Here is a 19438-nt window from a genome sequence, read left to right on the forward strand (position 1 = left end):
ATATCGACCTTAAAATAAAATCTGTCTGAGATAAATTTCAAACCATGTCAACCTCAGGTAAGAGATGCTCCTGCACATTTTGTTTGGTTTGAAATTAAAACTAAGATCAGCGGAAGTTGAACATTTGAGTTATTTTGAAAAAACTTTACTGAAGATAACTATCAGAAGCCATTTACTTGTTTGAAGTTTCCATTGAACTTTGTAAGACATGCTCATATGACCTTAGCCTTGCAGTTCCCCGCTAGTGAGAGAACGGTTATCTCACAACTCGAAGGTTGTGGGTTCGATCCTGAGCCCTTTGTAACCGTGTCCTTGATCAAGATACTGAAGTTGCTCCTGATGCTGTGTCATCAAGAGATGCGGAGACGATTGGTGTGAAAGCGCTTTCAGTACCTCCAAGGTATAAAAGCACCATCCAAATGAAAGCCCATTTACCATGTATTGTATAATATTAAAAACAAATCTGAAATGTTCAATAAACATGCTTAAAGATATTTAAACTAAATGAAAAGTTGTCTTCTTTTTTTTTTTGGAACGCCAATATAATCCCTTTTACTGGCCTACTAACAATCAGTATCAGCCCTGGAAAAGAAAACAAAGAAACATACCGTTTTTTGTCAGAGAATTATGATTGAAAAATTGAAGATACTGTGAGATCATGACGACGAACAACTGCATGTTCTTTTTGTAGTCACAAAAAGTATGTCACAAAAAAAAGTTCATAATTATTCTTCAACATGATAGCTTTCAATTTAAAGTATCCGATGAGGACTACTTGCAAAATCCTCCCATCTCTCTTTTGACATGTCGATTTACTGGAATCGTCACAAGTGTTGCGTTTGGAGATGGTCGGCAATGTGTTGGCGTATGCTTTGCACGATGTGCTCCTTGTCCTTGCGGCGGTTGTAGTAGTCGACGAGGAGTCCGTCGGGACTGACGAGGTAGATGAGGATCGAGTGGTCCACCAGGTAGTCGCCATCCTCGTCCTTTGGGCCGCGGCCGGCGTATACTCGGTAGTCGCGACCCGCTTCCTGCACCTCTTCAGACGTGCCCGTCAGGCCTACCTGCGCTCACGCCAAAACCAACAAAAGTTTAGCAGAGAAATTTGGAGAAGTTTCCAAGTTTCCAACCTACCAGCCGAGGGTGAAAGTCTTTGACGTAGCGGGCCAGCGCATCCACACTGTCACGCTCGGGGTCGACGGTGATGAAGAGGGGCTGCACGGGCGGCAGCGAGGCATCGCCGTCCAGCTCGGCCACAGCGGCACTTATCTTGTCCAGCTCGTCGGGGCAGATATCAGGACATCGAGTGAAACCGAAGTAGAGCAGCACCCAGCGGTCCAGGAAGTCTCGCTTAGTGCGGCGCTTCCCGTGGTGGTCCACCAGGCTGAAGTTGCCCATACCCAGCGCCGCCCGCTGCAGCAGCTCGGCGCGAGCTCGCCGATCCTTCTGCCGCTTCTCGGCGTCCATCCACGCCCACGCCGCCAATACTCCGCCGCCCGCCAGCAGCGCCACGGCCACGCGCGTCTTCAGCTTTAGCTTGGCCGGCGATCGTTCGCCTTGAGACAAGAGGCGGATAGCGGGCGGCAGAGCAAGTCTGCGCGGACCTTGCCCAAACGTCTTCCGTAGCCGGAAACCTCCACGGAGATCCGCCGCAATGCACCTGAGTGCCAACATCCTGAACACAAGCCAATCAGAAATATGTCAGGGGTTTTTTCTTTATGTTTCCATCATTAGAACTGGAGCTTCCTGATAAAAAAACTAACAAATTGTAAATCGACGCTCGCTAGATTAAAAAAATAAAATAAAAATGACATAATTCTTAGATTTGGTGTGTAATTTGCTTCAAAATCTGGTAAAGCCATTTATCGATTTCTCATATCGCTCGACAATTTTGATAATTAAAATTGCATAAAAATATTCAGAATTTTAGCCTCAGCACATATTCTCAGATGTGTCTAGTCCTCCATGAAAGCAGATTGATTCTCAAGAGAGAGAATATAAAATATTGCCAGACATCTACTTGCGCTTTAAAAAACAAATCAACATTTTTCTTGGCTTTCTGCATGTTACAGACCAAATCAGGATCGTAAACTATCATTAATTTGTGTTTGTGCTGTCAGTTTAAAATGATATCCCATTTTGGAACAGATATGAAAATGTTAAATTCTAATCTAAAAACTAATCTATAATTAAAATAACCGTCAGTTGCAGCTGTAATCACAACAAATATCAACTATATTAAAATGTTGATAAAGAGCCTTTAAAGAAAAAGGAATCACCTTTTAATATATCAATTTAAATTTAAATATCACCCACCAAATATTATTTGGTTTGATTTTATTTGTTTAAATAAATTAAACAATAATCACCCACACCAACTTTATACCAAGCATAGAAAAAATAATTAGACTGCAATAATCGCCCCCGCCCCCGAGACATAAATGTAGGGGGTAAATGAGAATATGACCATAATTCCATCCAGATAGCAATTTTGTAATGGAAAATGACCTCAGTCCCTGCTCAAATGATCCGTGTTGCACTCATCCACGCTTCCAGCTTGAAGGAAGTTGAAACTTACCTCAGCTAAATTACCTGTTGTCACTTCCACGAGCGTCCACTTGCACAAAAACACGGCGAAGAAAACGAAGACAAGAAAAAGAAGGCTCTCATTTGACTGCTAGCTGTCATTAGCACGATGCTATCGGCTTCTTCTTCTTCTTCGCCTTTTTCTTCTACAGCTGTTTTTCCCCCATGCGTTCAATGGAGGTTAGCAACCAGTATATGCACATTACCGCCAACTAACGGACTGAAATGCGTCGTCTTTTTTTCATGTTTTCATTTCATATTTCATATACAAAGAAAATTACTCTTTTAGCTTAGCGTCCGAGGAGCGAGAGCTTTTGTTGTTTGGACAAATATAAAAATGACAACAGAAATAGCGCATAGGAGTTTAATGTAAGAGCAGATATTGAGCTATTGTCTATGGTTTCTTTGCTTATTTATGTCAAAGCAACACATTTGTTGAAAGAAAAGCACCTCAATCTTAATAAATAAAAACATTTACTGTTTTTGATTTACAGCAGTCGTAAGCGTTCATAAAGTGAGCTGCATATTTTCAGAAAACAATTGACTCGCGTGTCACTACTCCTCTCTTGTGGTGTAAACCCAAAACTACACTTGTAAATTCACAGAGCCATAAACGTAATCAGATATACATCCATTATACATTACATACTGTATAATCAATTTATTCAAAAAATCTCCAGAATATTCTCAGGTTTTCAATACTTTTCTATAAACGTTAATTTAAGCGCTTAGATCCGACCGTTAGCGGACACTGAAAATGCTTTTTTGCTTGAATGTGAATGATTCCCAACATCTAACACAGCAGCTTTTACGAGACACGGACCGTTTACGCCACAAGAGGGCAGAAGTGACGTATACAACAACACAAAGCCGTAGAAGGAGAACGCACCCGATGGGCGGCACAGACAAAATGTCAACATAGACACCAACTTCCTTCTTTTCAGTTTCACTCTTTTTAATGGCCAAATCGATGCAAATATGAGCTCATTTGCGGGTCGAATGAAAGAATATCCAAGCATTTCTCTGGATCGCTTCGACCATGAAAACTTGCACGCGCGAGCCTATTTCCTGTCGCACTGTCACAAAGGTGAGCTAAGGCTAGCTGGCTAACTGCTAGCCCGAGTGAGCGAATGCGAAAATCCAAAAATCTTTTCTTTGCCATCAGACCACATGAGAGGGATTAAAGCACCCAAGATGAAGAGAAGACTGCGCTCCAGGTGATTCAAACCTTTGCTTATCCCGGGGTGATGCGTAGGTAGTGACGCACGGGGACGACTCAAGCCAATTTTATTTACAACCAGCAAGTATCATATCCAACATAAAAACAAAATGTGAGAAACGTGAAGGTGAGTGAATACATTCCGGAAATAGTTAGTGCTAGACTTTCACAATAAAAAAATAAATCATTTTGGAGTGAAACAACAACGTATGTGGGATAAAGTGAAACACTTCAGTTTTTATGTGTTGACTTGTTTTGTTTTTCAGCCGCAGAGTCAAACTGTACTGCTCACTGGTGACCAAAGAGCTTCTGCTGAGCAGCCGCAAGCACCTTTTCTGGGAAGAATTCATTGTGAGACCCCTTTTTGGGGGGGGACTACAGTAAACCCCCGCTTAGTAGATAAGGACTGGGCTCTGCTGGAAATGGCTTAAATTCACAATTGTCCACTCGTTGTATTGTTTAAACCAGCGATTCATCAAGTGCTTTCTTAAATCTCTCGCTCTAAAAAAATAAAAATAGAACTTCCTGAAAAAGTTAAAACATTTTTTTTTTTTAAAAAAAACCTTTGTCACAAAGACTTGATTTCTGGGAAAATAAAAAAATAGATAAAAAGAAAACCTAAGAGATTTTCTTGGGGGGCAAAAACAAGTCTGTTTCACACAAACTTTTTTGTTTTGTTTTTACCCCACCCAACACTTATTCTCGCTTAAGCAATTTGTAACAATTATTGCCGTTTTTCCAATTCATGGTGGGGTCCAATGTTTTTGGCTTTTCAATGTTTCTTTTGTTGAGGTTCCCTTGGAGCTGGAGAGCCCCACCCAGATTTCCCTGGTGGATGAGGCATCAGGACAGGTGAGCCGTTTTGCCAACACATCTTCCTCAAAACTCTGGAAAAAGTACAAATGTGAAACGTGAACTGCGCAGAGCGAGGAGCTGGTGGTGACGCTGCTCCCAGCCGGACACTGTCCCGGCTCCGTCATGTAAGTCTTGTGCTGATGTCGTGGCCGGAAAAAACATTTGATTGTAATCTTGCCACCGCCGTGTTTAGGTTCCTGTTCGAAGGTTGCCGTGGAAACGTTTTGTACACGGGAGACTTCAGGCTACCCGTGGGGGATGCCGCCAGGATGGAACATCTGCACTCGGGCAGCAGGTGCATCACCACCATCTTCCTCTTTTACTTCCTGTTGTGTTGTCTTCTTCCTCCTCTTTTTTTCTACTTCCTGTTTTAACGTGATTGGCGTTGGCCATGCAGGGTGAAGGACATCCAGAGCGTCTACGTGGACTCTACGTTCTACGACCCACGCTTCTACCAGATTCCTTCCCGGGTAAACAGAAATCAAAGTCATAAAAACACAGCTCAGGTTTATTTGGCTTTATTACAAAGTACAAAAAATAGTATTGAATAGTGGAGGGGAAAAAAATTATCTCCACATTTTTCAGATTTTCCACGTGAACACGTCAGCATGAGATGTGGGGAAACTATAAATTCAACAACTGAAATAATATCCTTAAAGTGATGTCAATCGTTTGTGTGTACTTGCATGTGTCTGCGTGCGTGTGCAGGAGGCATGTGTGAGCGCCATCTTGGGTCTGGCAGGCGACTGGATCGCCCGTAGTGCCCTTCACGTGGTTTGGCTCAACTGCAAGGCGGCGTACGGCTACGAGTTCTTGTTCACCAGGCTGGGCGAGGAATTCAACACGCAGGTGCATCTCAAAGACGTGCAGATCTCAAAGACGCACACCACAGAGTCACACACCTTATGCTTTACTGCTTCTTTAAACTTTAGAGTCTAAAGGCGCCACAAAGCTACATGCGCCTACAGGTCACACACCTCAAAGACACGCACCACAAAGATGTATAAATTCATGCAAAGATTGTTTCAAAGGCCTTAAAGTCACGTCTCGGAGACACGCCAAAAGGTCAGGTGCCATAAAGATGCAACAGACATTCTCAAAGACACATCTCTTTACATTAACAGACCTCAAAGACACATGCCACAAAGATGTGTTCCAAATCCATAAAGTCACATGTCTGATGCCGCAAGTCACAAAAACACGTCTCAACAAGCCACACCTCAAAGACACGGCCCTGACACCTTGACACCCTCAGGTGCACGTCAACAACCTGCTGATGTTCCGGAGGATGCCGGAGATCCTGAGATACGTGACCACCGAGCGCCGCACGCAGATTCACGCCTGCCGATACCCGAAGGTGACAGCGCGCCGCAAAGGCGCGTGAGCCTCAAAGACACGCGCCTGAAAGTTTGTTTTTGTGTAGAGCGAGCAGTATATCCATGGCAACCGGCTGCCCTGCGGTTGCACCTCTCGGGACGGCGCCAGCCTGCGCGTGCTCAGGATTAAGCCGTCCACTATGTGGTTCGGTGAGAGGACGCACAAGACCGACGTGCTCGTCAAGTAAGGCTTAGCCGGCGTCCGCTTCCGTTTGGCCGACACGCCGCGCTCATTCTGTTCTCGTTTTTGCAGATCGGGAAGCGACGCCTTCCGAGCGTGTTTCAGTTTCCACTCGTCCTACTGTGAGGTTCGCTTCATTCGCCAAGGACATCTGGGCCGTCTCAATTTCACATTCTGACTTTGAATTACTCATTTTGAATTTGAATTTCAAATTCTGAGTTTGAGTATGAATTTTTGATGTCAAATTTCTGAGTTAAAAATGTTCATAATTGAAATTTTTGTGTCAATTTCCAAATGGCAATTTCTGAGTTTTTCCAAGTTCTGACTTTGAATTAGAACTTCTGAATAAGAATGCGACAGTTTTAGAATTTACATTTTTGAGTATGTGTTCATTTATGATTGACCATGATTTAGAATTTCTGAGTTTGAATTTTTGAATTCATATTTATATAAAACTTGAATGTAAATTCAAACTCCAACTCAGTTAGAGCCAACATTTGGCCACCGAGGAGGAGCAATGGAAGCTCTCTCAATTGATTTGAGGTCCGGCCAACCTCCATTGGTCATGTGACACTGACACTCATCAAACTGAGTGGTAGCAAATCAAAGTGAAACTCAGATGGCAGGAAGATTCCGGGAAGTTGTCACGTCGCTAACGCTGGGCGACTCCTTTCAGGTCAAAGACTTTCTGTCCTACCTGCAGCCCGTGCACGTGTTCCCCAACGTGGTCCCGATGGGACGCACCATTGCCGAGGTCACGCGCCTGTGAGTCGTAACAGGAACTCCAAACCCCAACTCATGCGATGTAAAAAGTGCAAAAATGTTCCGGCAGGCTCCAGACGACGTGCAGGATAGCGCCACAGGAGGACGTGGCTTACAAACCACTGGGGGTGCTCAAACGCTGTGGCAGATGGACGCCTCCTCACGGTGAGACGCGCGCATCCAAGACACGTCACAAAGACACCTCATGACAATTTTCACAGACACCACATAGACATGTCAAAAACACAATGCTTGTCCCAAAGACATGATTTAAAGACGGTGTTTCAAAAGTTACGCACCTCAAAGACATCACCAACATGCCGACTCAGACATGCCTCAAAGACATGTCACAAAGTGTCGCCTCACAACATGTCACAAAGTGTCGCCTCACAGACAACTCGTGAAATCATTCCCCTCAAGATACACGTTGCAAACATGAGCCTCGAAGACCTTCGAGTCGACTCAAATGTTGCCAAGACACAAGACGGCACCTCAAAGACACAACTTCAATCACATCCATCTTTGTCCCGTCAGGTTCGGACAGCGACGACGACCTTTTTGATGGCACCGCGGTGACTCCGCCGAAGAGGAAGCCACCGGCGAGTCAGCGCATCCCCAAAGGTATGTCCACATTTAGCCTGCAGTTAGCGTGCGCGGGCTAATCACTCTTGGCTGTTTAACAGACCACAGAGCGCACGCCACAGCGCCCCCCGCCTCAGAGGAAGACTCACTACATCCCATCATGCTCGACCACAACAACACAGAGAACAAGAACAAAAACTTCTTGGACTGTACCGAGTCCAACGACGATGATGATGATGATGAGGACAGCGAGGAGGATGACCAAAGTGAGGAAGATGAGAGCTCGACTAAAAGAGGAAGCGTGTCCAGCGAGCCACCCAAGTGGGAGGACTTCTTCACCATGGAGCCGCTTCCCGGCAGCCAGAACAGCCTCAAAAGCCAATGCCACCTCTGCCCCGCCCCTAGCTCCGCCCCCTCCGGGCAGACAGGCTCACAGACACCGGAAGCATCGAGCGAGCGGGAAGACGACGTGGATGGCGACTTTTCCCTCTCGCTGTCCGCCTCGGCGTCCAATCACTCTTCGCAGAACCACGACCCGGCGGCCGGCGACACCGTGTCGGAGGCGGACGAGCCGCCGGCCGGCTCACAAGCCTCATCCGACTTTGACGTTCCAAGCACGCCCGACTCCAAAAGGCCAACTACCGAGCAACTGACACATCTGTATAGGAAGTTGGCAAATGGAGATGACCTTTCCTGTCCTGACTGAGCCCACCCTCCTTATCAAAGATGCATTCCTATCTTTCCAAAGATAACTATATTTTTTAAAGGGGGGAACGGGCTAGAACTAGGACGCGTCATTGCAGCAAAAACAAAAATGGCTGATCGTGTTGTATGTATGAACATTAAGCCAAATAAAGTATTAAGCAAATTTTAAGCAATTTAATTTAACATTCCAATCCATATCAATGCAACATGCATGGACACACAAAGACACACACCTCAATGGGTCACCAAAGACACATGACACTAAATACTCAGTACATATACATGCCCCAGATACACACAACAAAGTATGCCACAAAGAAAAAATTCTTAAAGACACGACACTACACACCTAGATTAAAAATAAGATAAACGCAAAGACGTGCAGTCAGGCTGCAAAAATGACAAAAAAAATGTCTTAAGTCACATACCTCAAAGACACATGCAATAGGTGCCTTTCCACAAATACTCAGTCAGATTTCTCAAAGACACCACAGATATGCAACAAAGACCCATGCCCCAAATACACACAGCTTAAAGCTACATGTCTCAAAGACATGTCACAGACAAACACAAAACATGGCCCACAGGCACATCTCAAAGACACACCTCTAATACATACCACCAAGTGTACACCTCAATGACACCCACCACTAAGTCACATGCCTCAAAGACACACAAGGCATGCACACACCTCAAAGATATGTGCCCCAAGGACACTAACCTCAATGACACGTGTCACTATGTCACATGCATCAAAGACACCTGCCTCGAAGACACACATCTCAAAGACAGGCTGCAAAAAAGACAAGAAAATGTCTAAGTCACATACCTCAAAGACACATGTAATAGGTACCTTGCCACAAATACTCATGCCTTCAAGACAAGCCACAGGGACACACACCTCAATGGGACACCAAAGACGTGACACCAAGTCACATTTCTCAAAGACACCGGCCACAAAGACACATCCCTTAAAGGCACCTCTCATTGACATGCCACAAAGACCTATGCCCCAAATACACACAGCTCAAAGCTACATGTCTCAAAGACCCGTCACAGACTAACACAAGACGTGGCCCACAATGGCACATCTCAAAGACATGCCTCTAATACATACCACCAGTCCCACCACTAAGTCACATGCCTCAAAACCACACAAGGCATGCACACACACCTCAGACACGTGCCCCAAGGACACTAACCTCAATGATACGTGTCACTATGACACATGCGTCTAAGACACTCACCTCAAAGACACCACAAAAAAATGCATAAGCTTGAAAGGTAACTAACCTTAGCCTGGTTTGTGTTTGTGCCGTGCTGACATGTTCCTGTGGAAAAGCAAACTAAAATATTCCGCCTTCGATACGACAGAAAAAAAAAAAGTCGTCCCGTGCATTGTCCATATGTGTCTTTGTAGTTTTTTTCTAATGTCGCACGTCAGCTGATCATGTTCTGGAACGTGAGCGCCATAACGAGCGCTGCTAGCGTCCATGTAGGTGTCATGGCGGCGCCCAGTGAGCCCTCAGTTAACAACAAAGATGAAGAGGATGGGAGCGTGGGGTCGCCTGTTGCCGTGGCGACGCGACGCAACAAGAAATCATGCCTTAGGGCAGAGTTTCGCTCCGGACCGTAAGGGACGAAAAAAGTCTCCGTCAGCACTTCGTGACCAGGATACGTCACCTGGGGGAAAAAAAACATGCACGTTGAGCTACAGAAATTGTGTGTGTGTGTGTTTATCTTAGTGTGTGCGTGTGTACATAACGGTGAAAGTGTAGTTGGCAGGCAGCAGCAGTCTGTAGAATTCTCCATGTTTGTCCGTCCTGAAGGGACACATATTGCGGCGACCGGTCACCTCCACCACAGCGTCCTGGACCGCCACTCCTGACCCATCAAACACACGCCCTTTGACCCCTGAACACACACACACAACAGTTAACATGTTGGCACGGGGCTACGATGACCTTAGCACCAGACCGGGCCGCGCTTTTACCCAAGTGGACTTGTCGGATGAAGGCCAGCAGGCTCTTCCTGTTGTCGGCCCACAAAGCAGGAAGTTGCCGGGCGGGGGGGAACTTGCAACACGACACCTCCAGTGTCACCTCCAGACAACGAGCCCAAACGTAGTTATAGTCCTGCATGCCGCCTGTACACAGTGAAGGCCTTATTATGGGATGTTGGCGTGTTTAGAGCGATTATCCAACTGAACCTACTCGACACTGACCTGTGAGCGGGTACCACTGGTACCCATTTGTGATGCCCTCTTGAAAGGGTCCCTGGTCTCCACAGCGCCCCCCCTGGTGCATGCTGGCATGGTTGTGCGAGTACACCTTGGCCAGGTGGACGAAGACGTCGTCGTCCGGCGTCAAGCTCGCCTGACCCACCAGCTCGCCACCTTAAAACGGGAAATCAACCACCCCCCACCAAAAAAATTATTGACAATAATATGTTCTTATCTAAATATGGTGTTCTGGTTAATATTGTGTTAGTGGAATATGATTAAGCTGCAAAATCCAGCAGTTTTTAAATCAATATCAGAAGCGGCCATTTTGTCATTTGCTGTCAAAAGAAAATGGCATCACAGTTGCTCAGGTCTCAGGTACCAACCAATCACAGCTCAGCTTCACAAAACAGGTGCGCTGTGATTGGTCGTTGTCTGAGCCCTAAGCAACTGTGATGTCATTTTCACTCGACAGCAAGTGGCAAAATGGCCGCCCCCTGAGATGGACAAAAACAGCTGGATTTTGCTGCATTACTCACAAATGTAATATTAATCAAAATGTCATGTTTAACCTAGTGAGGTCACATATAACATATTGTCAAGAAATGTCAAACCCATTAGTTGTACCTGCGTGTGTGCCATCGTGTAACAGACGCACTTACCGCCATTACTGTTGTCGTAAGCGTAGCTGGCCACCAGGGCGCCGCCGTGGAGGTTGGCCGAGAGGACAAACGTCTCCATCTTCAACCAGCCAATCACAGCGCGGACCTGCTGGGACACATGCGCACACAAAGTGAAGAAGTGAAATACAATCACACACGCAGAGCGAGACGATGCCTGACCTCGGCTTCTCTGTTGGCGTTGTAGAGGTCGTGTTCCCCCAGCAGACCAGCGAAGGCATCGGGGAAGTTCCTGTTCAGGTCCACACCGTTATGGTTGAATCTGACACACACAGTCACGTAAACTTTAAGGGGAAGTCAACCCCAACATTTTCTAATTGTAAGCAGCAAAATCCCATTTTTATTCATCTCAGGTGGCGGCCATTTTGAGACTTGCTGTCAACTGAAGATGACATCACAGTGCCTAATGGCTCAGGTAGCGATGAATCACGGCTCACCTATTTTCTGAGTTTGGTCATGTGACATTCGCAAGCTGAGCCATGTTTGATTGTTACCTGAGAACTGTGCCGTCATTTGGGTAATTGCAGCGGACTTGTGTACGCACGCGTACCTTCCTTGGCTGAGGTGACAGTTGGTGCCAGCCCGGTCGAAGCCGTCCGGGTTCATGGTGGGCAGGAAGTGGACGCGCGTGCTGTTGAGGATCTGCGTGGCCCAGCTCTGGTTGCCACGGTAACCACGAACTAGGTCTTCCACTAGCTGAAGAAGCAGCTCACGGCCCAAAACCTTCACACGCACGCACACACAATGAAGGATTGTGATTGGTTAAAAAGGTCACAGCGCCACCTGCTGTCATGAAGCCAGTCGACTGAAATAGAGTTGGTGGGAAGGCCGAATTTGTCGGCTGCATGACGTCACTCCCGGCGCGACTCGACAGGAGGACGCACGGACTTACATATAAATTGATTTTTTTCTTTTTTTTCCCTCTGAGCACATTTAACGGTGCTGTCAAACAAGACAATACTCATACGAATGGATTGTCAATGCTGGTTGTCGGTAGCGCATTGACCGACTCTCCATTAATGTGTAAGTCTGTGCGTGTTGTCGAGTCGCGCCGGGAGTGACGTCATACAGCCGACAAATTCAGCCTTCAGAGGACTCAGCCTTATGAATTTGGACACAGGCATTGTCTGTGTCATGGCCGGGAGGGAGTGTGCGTAACAGGAAGTGATGTCGTGAGTCAGCCTGGATGAGAGCGGATGAATGAACGGCGGCGTGATGAAAGGAGGAAGGAAGACGAGAAGGGTGGGAAAGGTGCAAACGAGTCAACGCAAGTCAAGACGGGACCAGCCGCCCTCTGGCCACCCGTTGCCATGGTGACTGTCTAACACGCACACATGCCGTGATGCTGTTTGCGCCATCACAGGTTGTGCGTATGTGTTCCATTCATGTGGAATTTGTGTATCCATCACGAGTCTTACCTGAGCTGTCAGTTGGATCCACCCCCTTTTTGTCTCTCAGCCATTCAACATAAGACAAAAACTCCAGGCTGTACAAACTGAAACATGAGCGAAAATAACCTCTCTCTCTCACACACACAAGCGCACAAGTACCACTAGTACCTTTGATGCATAAAATTTCCCCACAAAAAACTGATCACTTTAAAGAAAGGCCTAAATACCCCAATATATCATTTTTTCCTTAAAATTACATGAAATTTAAGTCAATTTTCTATTCTTCTAATTTCTAGTTTGATGGAAAAATGGCCACAAGAGGGAGGCTGATACCAGTCGGGAGTACCAATATCTTGAAATAATGCCTGGTATCGGCCCGATAGTGTATCGTGTTTTTATAGCGTGTGGCAATCTATGATGAGCACAACAGGAATTTGCAATGTTTGCCACGTAGCGAAATCATGCGCAGACAAAACAAGCATCACACACTTGTTGAGTGTCTTTACAAAACAGGACGTTGGCGACCATTCCCCGCCTGAGCTTCCTGGCAGCCTTCAAGTCAAAACATTTGAGAACAACTGGTCAACAAGGCGCCTTAGAAGTAAAAAAAAGAAAGAAAAAAGAATACATTTTACACTAATGGTCTCAAGTTCAGCAGCGCAACGGCGCCAAACAAGCATTTCACATGCTCCATTACACAACTATGGCTGCCATCTTGGTCAGGTATTAACGAGGCTTTGCTAAACTTTTCCATTGGTTGGCTACTGGTTACCAACTCACCTAACACTTAGCAATCCTGCTGTGCCTGTCACATAATCACATGAACTTTGAACTTTTTCCACATGGGCCACATTCCTGATGTTAATGTGTACGTGCGTGCAATTGAGTGAAAAGGTCTTTTTCTGGAAGTTTTGTCTGAGCCAGAAAATGACCCTATTTACTTAGTCTGTGTTTGTGTGTGTGTGCGTCTGTGTGTGTGCGCCCAGCCATGACTTGTCTATTTAAGGACATTTCCACTAAGTTTCATGTATTCGCCATGGTTACCAGACAAGGCTTCTTGTTGTCTGTGTGTGCGTATGTGTGCAGGGGGTCACACTTGACCTTCACTTGACATTGTCTGTAGTTGGAAGAACACACAGAGTGTGTTGGGCTGTGACCGGCTTTTGTTGATCTCTTTAGTCTCCTTTTAGACCCACTTCCTGTCCGCAGGGAGGGACCCTCCGAATGAGAGTGTGTGAGTGCGTGTGTGTGTGTGTGTGTGTGTTGCCTCACCTCGTTACCGTGCATGTTGGCCACATACTTGAACTCGGGGATGCCAACAGTGTGGCGGCGGGGGCTCAGACCCAAAGCCAACACCCACAGCTCTTGACCTGCCACATGCACGCGCACACGTGCACTTTATACATGATGTCATTATCATATGATGCTTTTGTTTTATTTAATGGTCATGTGACACTTAATAACTCACACACACACACACACACACAAATCTGAGTTAATCCAGGACACCAATTGGCTCGTGTCCAGCGTGTATGTGTGCGTGATTAGCCAGATTAGAACGTGGCAGATTAACTCGAGTTTACAGTCAGGTTACATGATCGCACAAACCACATAGTCAGTGTGTCAGTCGCCACAGCGACGGTCACCCGAGACCTGACCTGTGTCTGCGCCATATGTGTGTGTGCGTACCTGCCACAGAGCGTCCGATGCTGTACAGGTGCGCAATGTCTGGGTTGGAGGCGTTGACTTGGAGGAGGTAACTCTCCATCTCGCGGTTGCTATGGTAACGAAAGTCCAGCATCATGGCGGCGGGGACAAGCATGAGGAGGAGGAAGAGGAAGAGTTGTGACATGCCTGCAGAGACAAAAAAAACTATATTTAAACGAGACTATGTACATTTTATAGAATTATACTAGTATAGATTTACAATTCTACAGATTACTATCTGTATCTCTCTCTCATATATATATATATATATATGTACACACATATACATGACACAAGCGTCTTGAAAAATATTCCTGAAACGTCGGTCCGGTGACGTCACGACGCCTCACTTACCTGCGTGCGTCCTCCGCCTGCCGAAGTCCACGCGAGCCTGCGAGCACGAGAGAGCGCTCCTTCTGATGGCGGCACGGCCCGCAAGGGAGGAGCGAAGGGACGGGGATCTTAAAACACCACGCCCCGGACACCCGTCGCATTCAAGCAGGTTAATGATTTCAACTCACGCGCCCCGCCCACCACAGCAGAGTGACCCGTCACACGCACGATGACCACTCAGTGGTGATTTGGCGCCGCCTGCAGGCACGTCCCAACAAAAGCAAGCAAGCGGCGTAAGAGTCGAGTGTTTTTTCCTAAACTTTCCACTTCAGAGTACCCGCAGAAAACTGAATCAAATAAAAATCAATAAAAATTGTTTTTATTGATTTGATAAAAAAACAGGTGAATTCATTATAATAGCGGTAATTTGATATAAATGTGACAGGAACTTATTTCATTTAAAAAAGAAACACTTTCAAGTTTCAATAATTATATTCAACAAATAGTACATTTACTATCATGAAATAATAAAACCAAAAAATGAAAATGACCGATTAAAATAAAATTGTTTACATATCGTGGCATCTTTAAATGTTGAAAATGTAGCTTTACAGGAGAGCCCCGTTAATTACTGGTAGAAACTATAAAAAAATAGCATGAATTCCATCTACTTAATAATTAAATAAACAGTTTTCACATACATTTAAAATCTATTAACTCTTTGACTGCCAAAAACGTTTAATAACGTTTAGTAAAATCCAAATGAGGGCTGCCAAAGACGTTCACTATGTTTTTTTTTTTTTTTGGGGGGGGGGGGGGTGGAGGAAAGCCTTGGCCAGATGTGCTGAAAGTATCAAGCAGATCTAGTTAGTATAATGACTATTTTTGGGCACGAGATGGCAGCGATGACTCTCTTTGGACAAGATTGGGTAGGCGTCAGTAGAAGACGTGAGGCGGAGCTAAAGTGTTGAGGGGAGAATGGCTGAGGAAGCGAAAATGGCGACCGGTTGCAAGCAGCTCACGCTTGAGCATTTTTTTCAAAGACGAAAAGCATCGACCAATGCTAAAGAGCACATTGATGACAACGATGATGATGATGGTGACTCCGAGGTTGACGCCGAAGTTGGAAGCGTTGACGCGGCGGCTATGATCACGTCGTAACGCCTCACCGGCTAGCGATGCTAACGCCGGAAAACGCCGGAAAACGTGGTGCACAATCGAGCACTTCTGCACAGGCGGACATTCAATTGGACGATGAGGAGTACCCCAAGTCCAATGCATATTCATCGGAGGAGTGGGTACAGTCTGATCACGGAGAAGACACTGGTTCTGGACTACGATGCCACCATGAATAGAGTGGATAAGATGGATCAGAACATCTCTTACCACACGGTATAGGAACTGAAAGACATGAGGAAGCCAGACGTAACACCAGGTCACGTCATGATCCTTAGAGTAGACTTGATGGCAACATGGCCAAACACATACTACAGTATATACTTGCTATTTCCCGGAAAAAAAGGCCGACAAGAAAGTGTAGCATCTGCATGCGAAGGGGCAATCGCAGTGAAACTAATCTGTTGTGCAAATCCTGCTGCCTCTCCTTGCACGCAGGGGAGTGTTACGAAAAGAAAAAAAAACTGTAGTTAAAACATCCACATAATTGTAAATAGTACCACAGTTGCACACATTTGTAAATAGTTTGTCAAATTGTTTTGTCAAATTGTTGCACTGTTGAATGGAAATAAACGTATTTTGCTATCAAAAAACACTTTTTCATTGTTGGTGATAGCGTTTTATAGAAGTAAAGCACTATTTAGGTGTTTGTGGCATCATTAATGGGGAAAAAAAAGGTGTCAAATTCACTAGAGTGCATGAAATAATATCGTTTCACAAAAAGCTTGATTTCTCCGTATTTTGGTCCAAAACAGAGCATTTGGGTGAAACTAACCATTTTCTATTGTTGATTACTGAAAAACGGAATAAGGTACAAAACAAACTTTTTTTTCTGATGAAAGATGAGAGTTCAATCTTTCATTTGGTAGTATGTGTGTTTCTATAGTCCAAACACCAAATTTTCTGTGGACCTTGAAAGATCAGTCAAAATGCTTAAATCAGCTGGCACCCACAGCATCCCTTTTCTGAAAACGGTTGGCAGTCAAAGAGTTAATATTATTAAATAGCTGGATAAAATATAATGAAGTTCATGCTACTAGCAGGACAACGCCTTATCCTCAGTTGTGGCTTATGTACTTGGCCACACGCACAATCAGGGTGTAGTTATGACCTCAGATTGCCATGGCAACAAGGACTTTGCCTTCACGACGTTCACAAGACACACAGTGAGACGAGACAACAAGAACAAGAACATGAAGTTGACGTAAGTTTTCCTTTCTACATTTCAATACTAGACATACGTACAGACACACCTTGCTACTTAAAAGAGGGGTTGGTAAGTTAGTTTGTTGTTCGGTCAGTTAGTCGGCAGTACAATCAGCTGGTTAGATGGGTTGTTCATAGATTTGTTGTTTAGCTATTTCATTGGATGGCCAATCAGTCAATTAGTTACTGGGTTGGTCAGTTAAGCAGTTCATTGGTATCAGTTTAGCTGGTTGATTGGTTATTGAACGGTTCACTTAGTTCGCTTGTTAGTCAGTCATTTAGTTTCAAGTTAGTTGGTCGGTCAGTCAGACAGTTTATAAGTAGAAGTCAACTTCTTCTTGGACAGTAGGTTATTTTAGGTTTTTTGGTCGGTCAGTTGGTCTGCTCATTCGTCGCTGAGTTATTTAGTTGGTCTATTATTTGATTGGCTGGTTATTTTGTTTTCCATTTTCGGTTTGTTAGTTGGTCAATTAGTCGGTTGTTTGGGTGGTTGGTTATTTTATTTTTAAGTTTTTGGTTAGTCTTTTAATTGGTCAGTTGGTTGGTGCGTTTGTCAGTTGCTCGGTCAGTTACTTAGGAAATGTAACGTAAGGAAAATGCTTGGTCAGACAGTTGGATTTAACTTATGGTTACGTCAGAGTGCTCACCAGCAGTAAAGTCATTGTTAAAGCCTTGAAGACCAGGAAGTAGTTGTTGACGTCAACAGTGCAGAAAAGGGCAAATTGGGTGCTCGTAAAAGTAAGACTTTAGCCTCTATTGGCATTTTATCGGAAATCAGGTGACCTTATAATGAGCCAGGAACCTGCCTGACTGGATGGTTTGGTTTGAATGCTATTTGACTGCCCAATGTGATGGATAACATCAACATACTGCCTGTCACTCCTACTGATTATCTGACTTCTTTGCAAAAATTATAAATGCAAGTCATTTTGTCATCAAATACTTCTTTCAGGTATTCACTATATTAAAACGAGTCTTTTGATCCCACAGCAGTACCTAAAGAAGTGACCAGTGAGCACCTACCGGAAGTAAGAACATTTATCCGACGTTATGATGCTTTCTGGAAAATCTGCGTCACGTCAGGCAAATAACTTTATGAGCTCATGTTCCCGTATCGCCATAAAATAGTCATAAAGAGATGCCCTATCAACGGTCGAAGTACGTTGGACAGCGAGTGCGTTAATTATCATCAGACTGACTCCTTGAAAGAAAAATGGCTCTGGATACTGAGAGCAAGGAATTGCTGAGGGAAACGCTGGACGAGCTGGGGAAAGACAGCTTCAAGTCCTTCAAATTCTACACGCATTTTCCCAAGAGCGTATGTGAAAACGCCGTCGTGGAGGACATCGTCAACGAGCTGGTGAAGAGGTACAGCGAGAACGCTGTGGAGAAGACCGCCAAGATTTTGGACAAGATTAATGAGTGCGACTTGGCCCAGAAGCTGCGCAGCGACATAGCGCGAATAAAAGGTTAGTTAGACCATACCGAACGTCCCTGCGGCGGGGGTGGTGGGGGTATTCCAGAAAGCAGGCTACGTGAAAACTCGGAGGAAGTCAACCTTGAGATGAGGAAAGCTGAATTATCCGTTGCAGAACGTGTAAAAGAAACTCTGAGCCAATCACCATTGAACCCAAGAGTTCAAGGTTAGGTTTCATTTGTTGAACCTCCTTTTTGGAATAGCCCCCATGAATTCATCCTGCCGTGGAATACGAGTGTGCCTTCATGCTTGCATGAGTCAGAGTTTTCAACAAAGTTCTTGTCCAAGCTTTTGTAAGCATGTCTGTCTTGTGCAGCCCGTGAGCGTGATAAGAGCAACGCAGAGGGGAGGAGGAGAGAGGCCTGCGGGTTGAATAGAGAAAGTGAGTAGAGCTCATCATCTTGCTTCTTAATCTTGAAAAAAGATGCCTTGATTTATACTCTGCAATTTTTGAATGGAGGCAGCAGGACATTTCATTTGCTGAGGACACGTTTAGGAGCGGGATTCCCCAACCCTCATGTGGCCCCCTGGTGGCGGTTACAAGGGTTTCTGATAGTGCCATGTGTGGCTCACCAGTTAATGGCCACTTATCAGAATATTATTGTAGTCTTGCAAAAATAATTAGCCCTACATTTATAAACAATGAAGAAGCCTTTAGATTAAAGTTAAAGCGTCTTCAACAACCAAGTCGAGTCCAGTTGCGCCCTTTAAACTTTTGTGGATTATCATGACCTGGATGACAAGGTATCCACACGGACCTATAAAGACGGGTTTAGGTGGGACCTCCTTGGTGCCAGATTTCAGAAAGCTATATCTGCTATCTTACAACTTTGCAAAGATAATAAATTGTGCAAGCTCTTTTTAAAAGATTTATTTCAGGTATTCTCTGTATTAGAGCCAGTCATTTTTCCATACCGTGTGACCATTGTGTTCCTTCAGGTAGCATCTTCTCTGCCGATAACGTTCAGATCACCAAATTGA

The 19438-nt window shown here is 45.1% G+C and overlaps 3 protein-coding genes across 7 annotated transcripts; 1 reads left to right on the forward strand and 2 right to left on the reverse strand.

The window, feature by feature from the left end:
* Positions 1-671: 671 nt before the first annotated feature.
* sco2 (synthesis of cytochrome C oxidase 2) lies at positions 672-3137 on the reverse strand. 2 transcript variants are annotated; one of them, XM_077543653.1, is made up of 3 exons: positions 2593-3137; positions 1131-1675; positions 672-1060 (listed from the first exon to the last, which is right to left on the reverse strand). In XM_077543653.1, exons 2-3 carry the CDS (start codon positions 1672-1674, stop codon positions 825-827), a joined length of 780 nt encoding a protein of 259 aa, XP_077399779.1. In that variant the 5' UTR covers position 1675; positions 2593-3137; the 3' UTR covers positions 672-824. The 2 variants fall into 2 exon arrangements, with proteins under 2 accessions (XP_077399779.1, XP_077399778.1); XM_077543652.1 differs by having other exon boundaries at positions 2579-3133.
* A 305-nt stretch (positions 3138-3442) lies between these two features.
* Positions 3443-8429, forward strand: dclre1c (DNA cross-link repair 1C, PSO2 homolog (S. cerevisiae)). Of its 2 annotated transcripts, none has more exons than XM_077543647.1 (15): positions 3443-3673; positions 3752-3803; positions 4072-4156; positions 4598-4657; positions 4730-4785; positions 4854-4955; positions 5058-5130; positions 5369-5509; positions 5916-6017; positions 6084-6220; positions 6290-6344; positions 6894-6982; positions 7050-7144; positions 7514-7600; positions 7663-8429. In XM_077543647.1, the coding sequence occupies exons 1-15, from the start codon at positions 3565-3567 to the stop codon at positions 8265-8267; spliced, it is 1848 nt and encodes a 615-aa protein (XP_077399773.1). In that variant the 5' UTR covers positions 3443-3564; the 3' UTR covers positions 8268-8429. The 2 variants fall into 2 exon arrangements, with proteins under 2 accessions (XP_077399773.1, XP_077399774.1); XM_077543648.1 differs by having other exon boundaries at positions 3568-3673; positions 3752-3932.
* Positions 5163-14728, reverse strand: cpm (carboxypeptidase M). 3 transcript variants are annotated; one of them, XM_077543650.1, is made up of 10 exons: positions 14620-14728; positions 14248-14412; positions 13831-13928; positions 11718-11890; positions 11330-11429; positions 11150-11255; positions 10491-10661; positions 10260-10412; positions 10032-10180; positions 5163-9949 (listed from the first exon to the last, which is right to left on the reverse strand). In XM_077543650.1, the coding sequence occupies exons 2-10, from the start codon at positions 14408-14410 to the stop codon at positions 9707-9709; spliced, it is 1356 nt and encodes a 451-aa protein (XP_077399776.1). In that variant the 5' UTR covers positions 14411-14412; positions 14620-14728; the 3' UTR covers positions 5163-9706. The 3 variants fall into 3 exon arrangements, with proteins under 3 accessions (XP_077399776.1, XP_077399775.1, XP_077399777.1); XM_077543649.1 differs by having other exon boundaries at positions 11150-11258; XM_077543651.1 differs by having other exon boundaries at positions 11150-11258; positions 14248-14336; positions 14620-14725.
* Between the last annotated feature and the right edge of the window lie 4710 nt (positions 14729-19438).

This window comes from Vanacampus margaritifer, chromosome 15 (genome assembly GCF_051991255.1).
Source record: "Vanacampus margaritifer isolate UIUO_Vmar chromosome 15, RoL_Vmar_1.0, whole genome shotgun sequence".
In the NCBI taxonomy this organism is placed as follows: Eukaryota; Metazoa; Chordata; class Actinopteri; order Syngnathiformes; family Syngnathidae; genus Vanacampus; species Vanacampus margaritifer.

Bases quoted from the DNA above. Each gene is read 5' to 3' on its own strand.
- sco2 (XM_077543653.1), bottom strand. From the start codon at position 1,674: ATGTTGGCACTCAGGTGCATTGCGGCGGATCTCCGTGGAGGTTTCCGG. The intron at 1,061-1,130 runs GTTGGAAACTTG...GAGCGCAGGTAG, and splicing joins CTTTCACCCTCGGCTGGTAG to GCCTGACGGGCACGTCTGAA.
- dclre1c (XM_077543647.1), top strand. From the start codon at position 3,565: ATGAGCTCATTTGCGGGTCGAATGAAAGAATATCCAAGCATTTCTCTG. The intron at 4,157-4,597 runs GTGAGACCCCTT...TCTTTTGTTGAG, and splicing joins TTTTCTGGGAAGAATTCATT to GTTCCCTTGGAGCTGGAGAG. The intron at 5,510-5,915 runs GTGCATCTCAAA...TGACACCCTCAG, and splicing joins GCGAGGAATTCAACACGCAG to GTGCACGTCAACAACCTGCT.
- cpm (XM_077543649.1), bottom strand. From the start codon at position 14,410: ATGTCACAACTCTTCCTCTTCCTCCTCCTCATGCTTGTCCCCGCCGCC. The intron at 11,891-13,830 runs GTGAGGCAACAC...GTGCGTGTGAAG, and splicing joins CCAACATGCACGGTAACGAG to GTTTTGGGCCGTGAGCTGCT. The intron at 10,413-10,490 runs GTCAGTGTCGAG...CACTGTGTACAG, and splicing joins CCAGTGGTACCCGCTCACAG to GCGGCATGCAGGACTATAAC.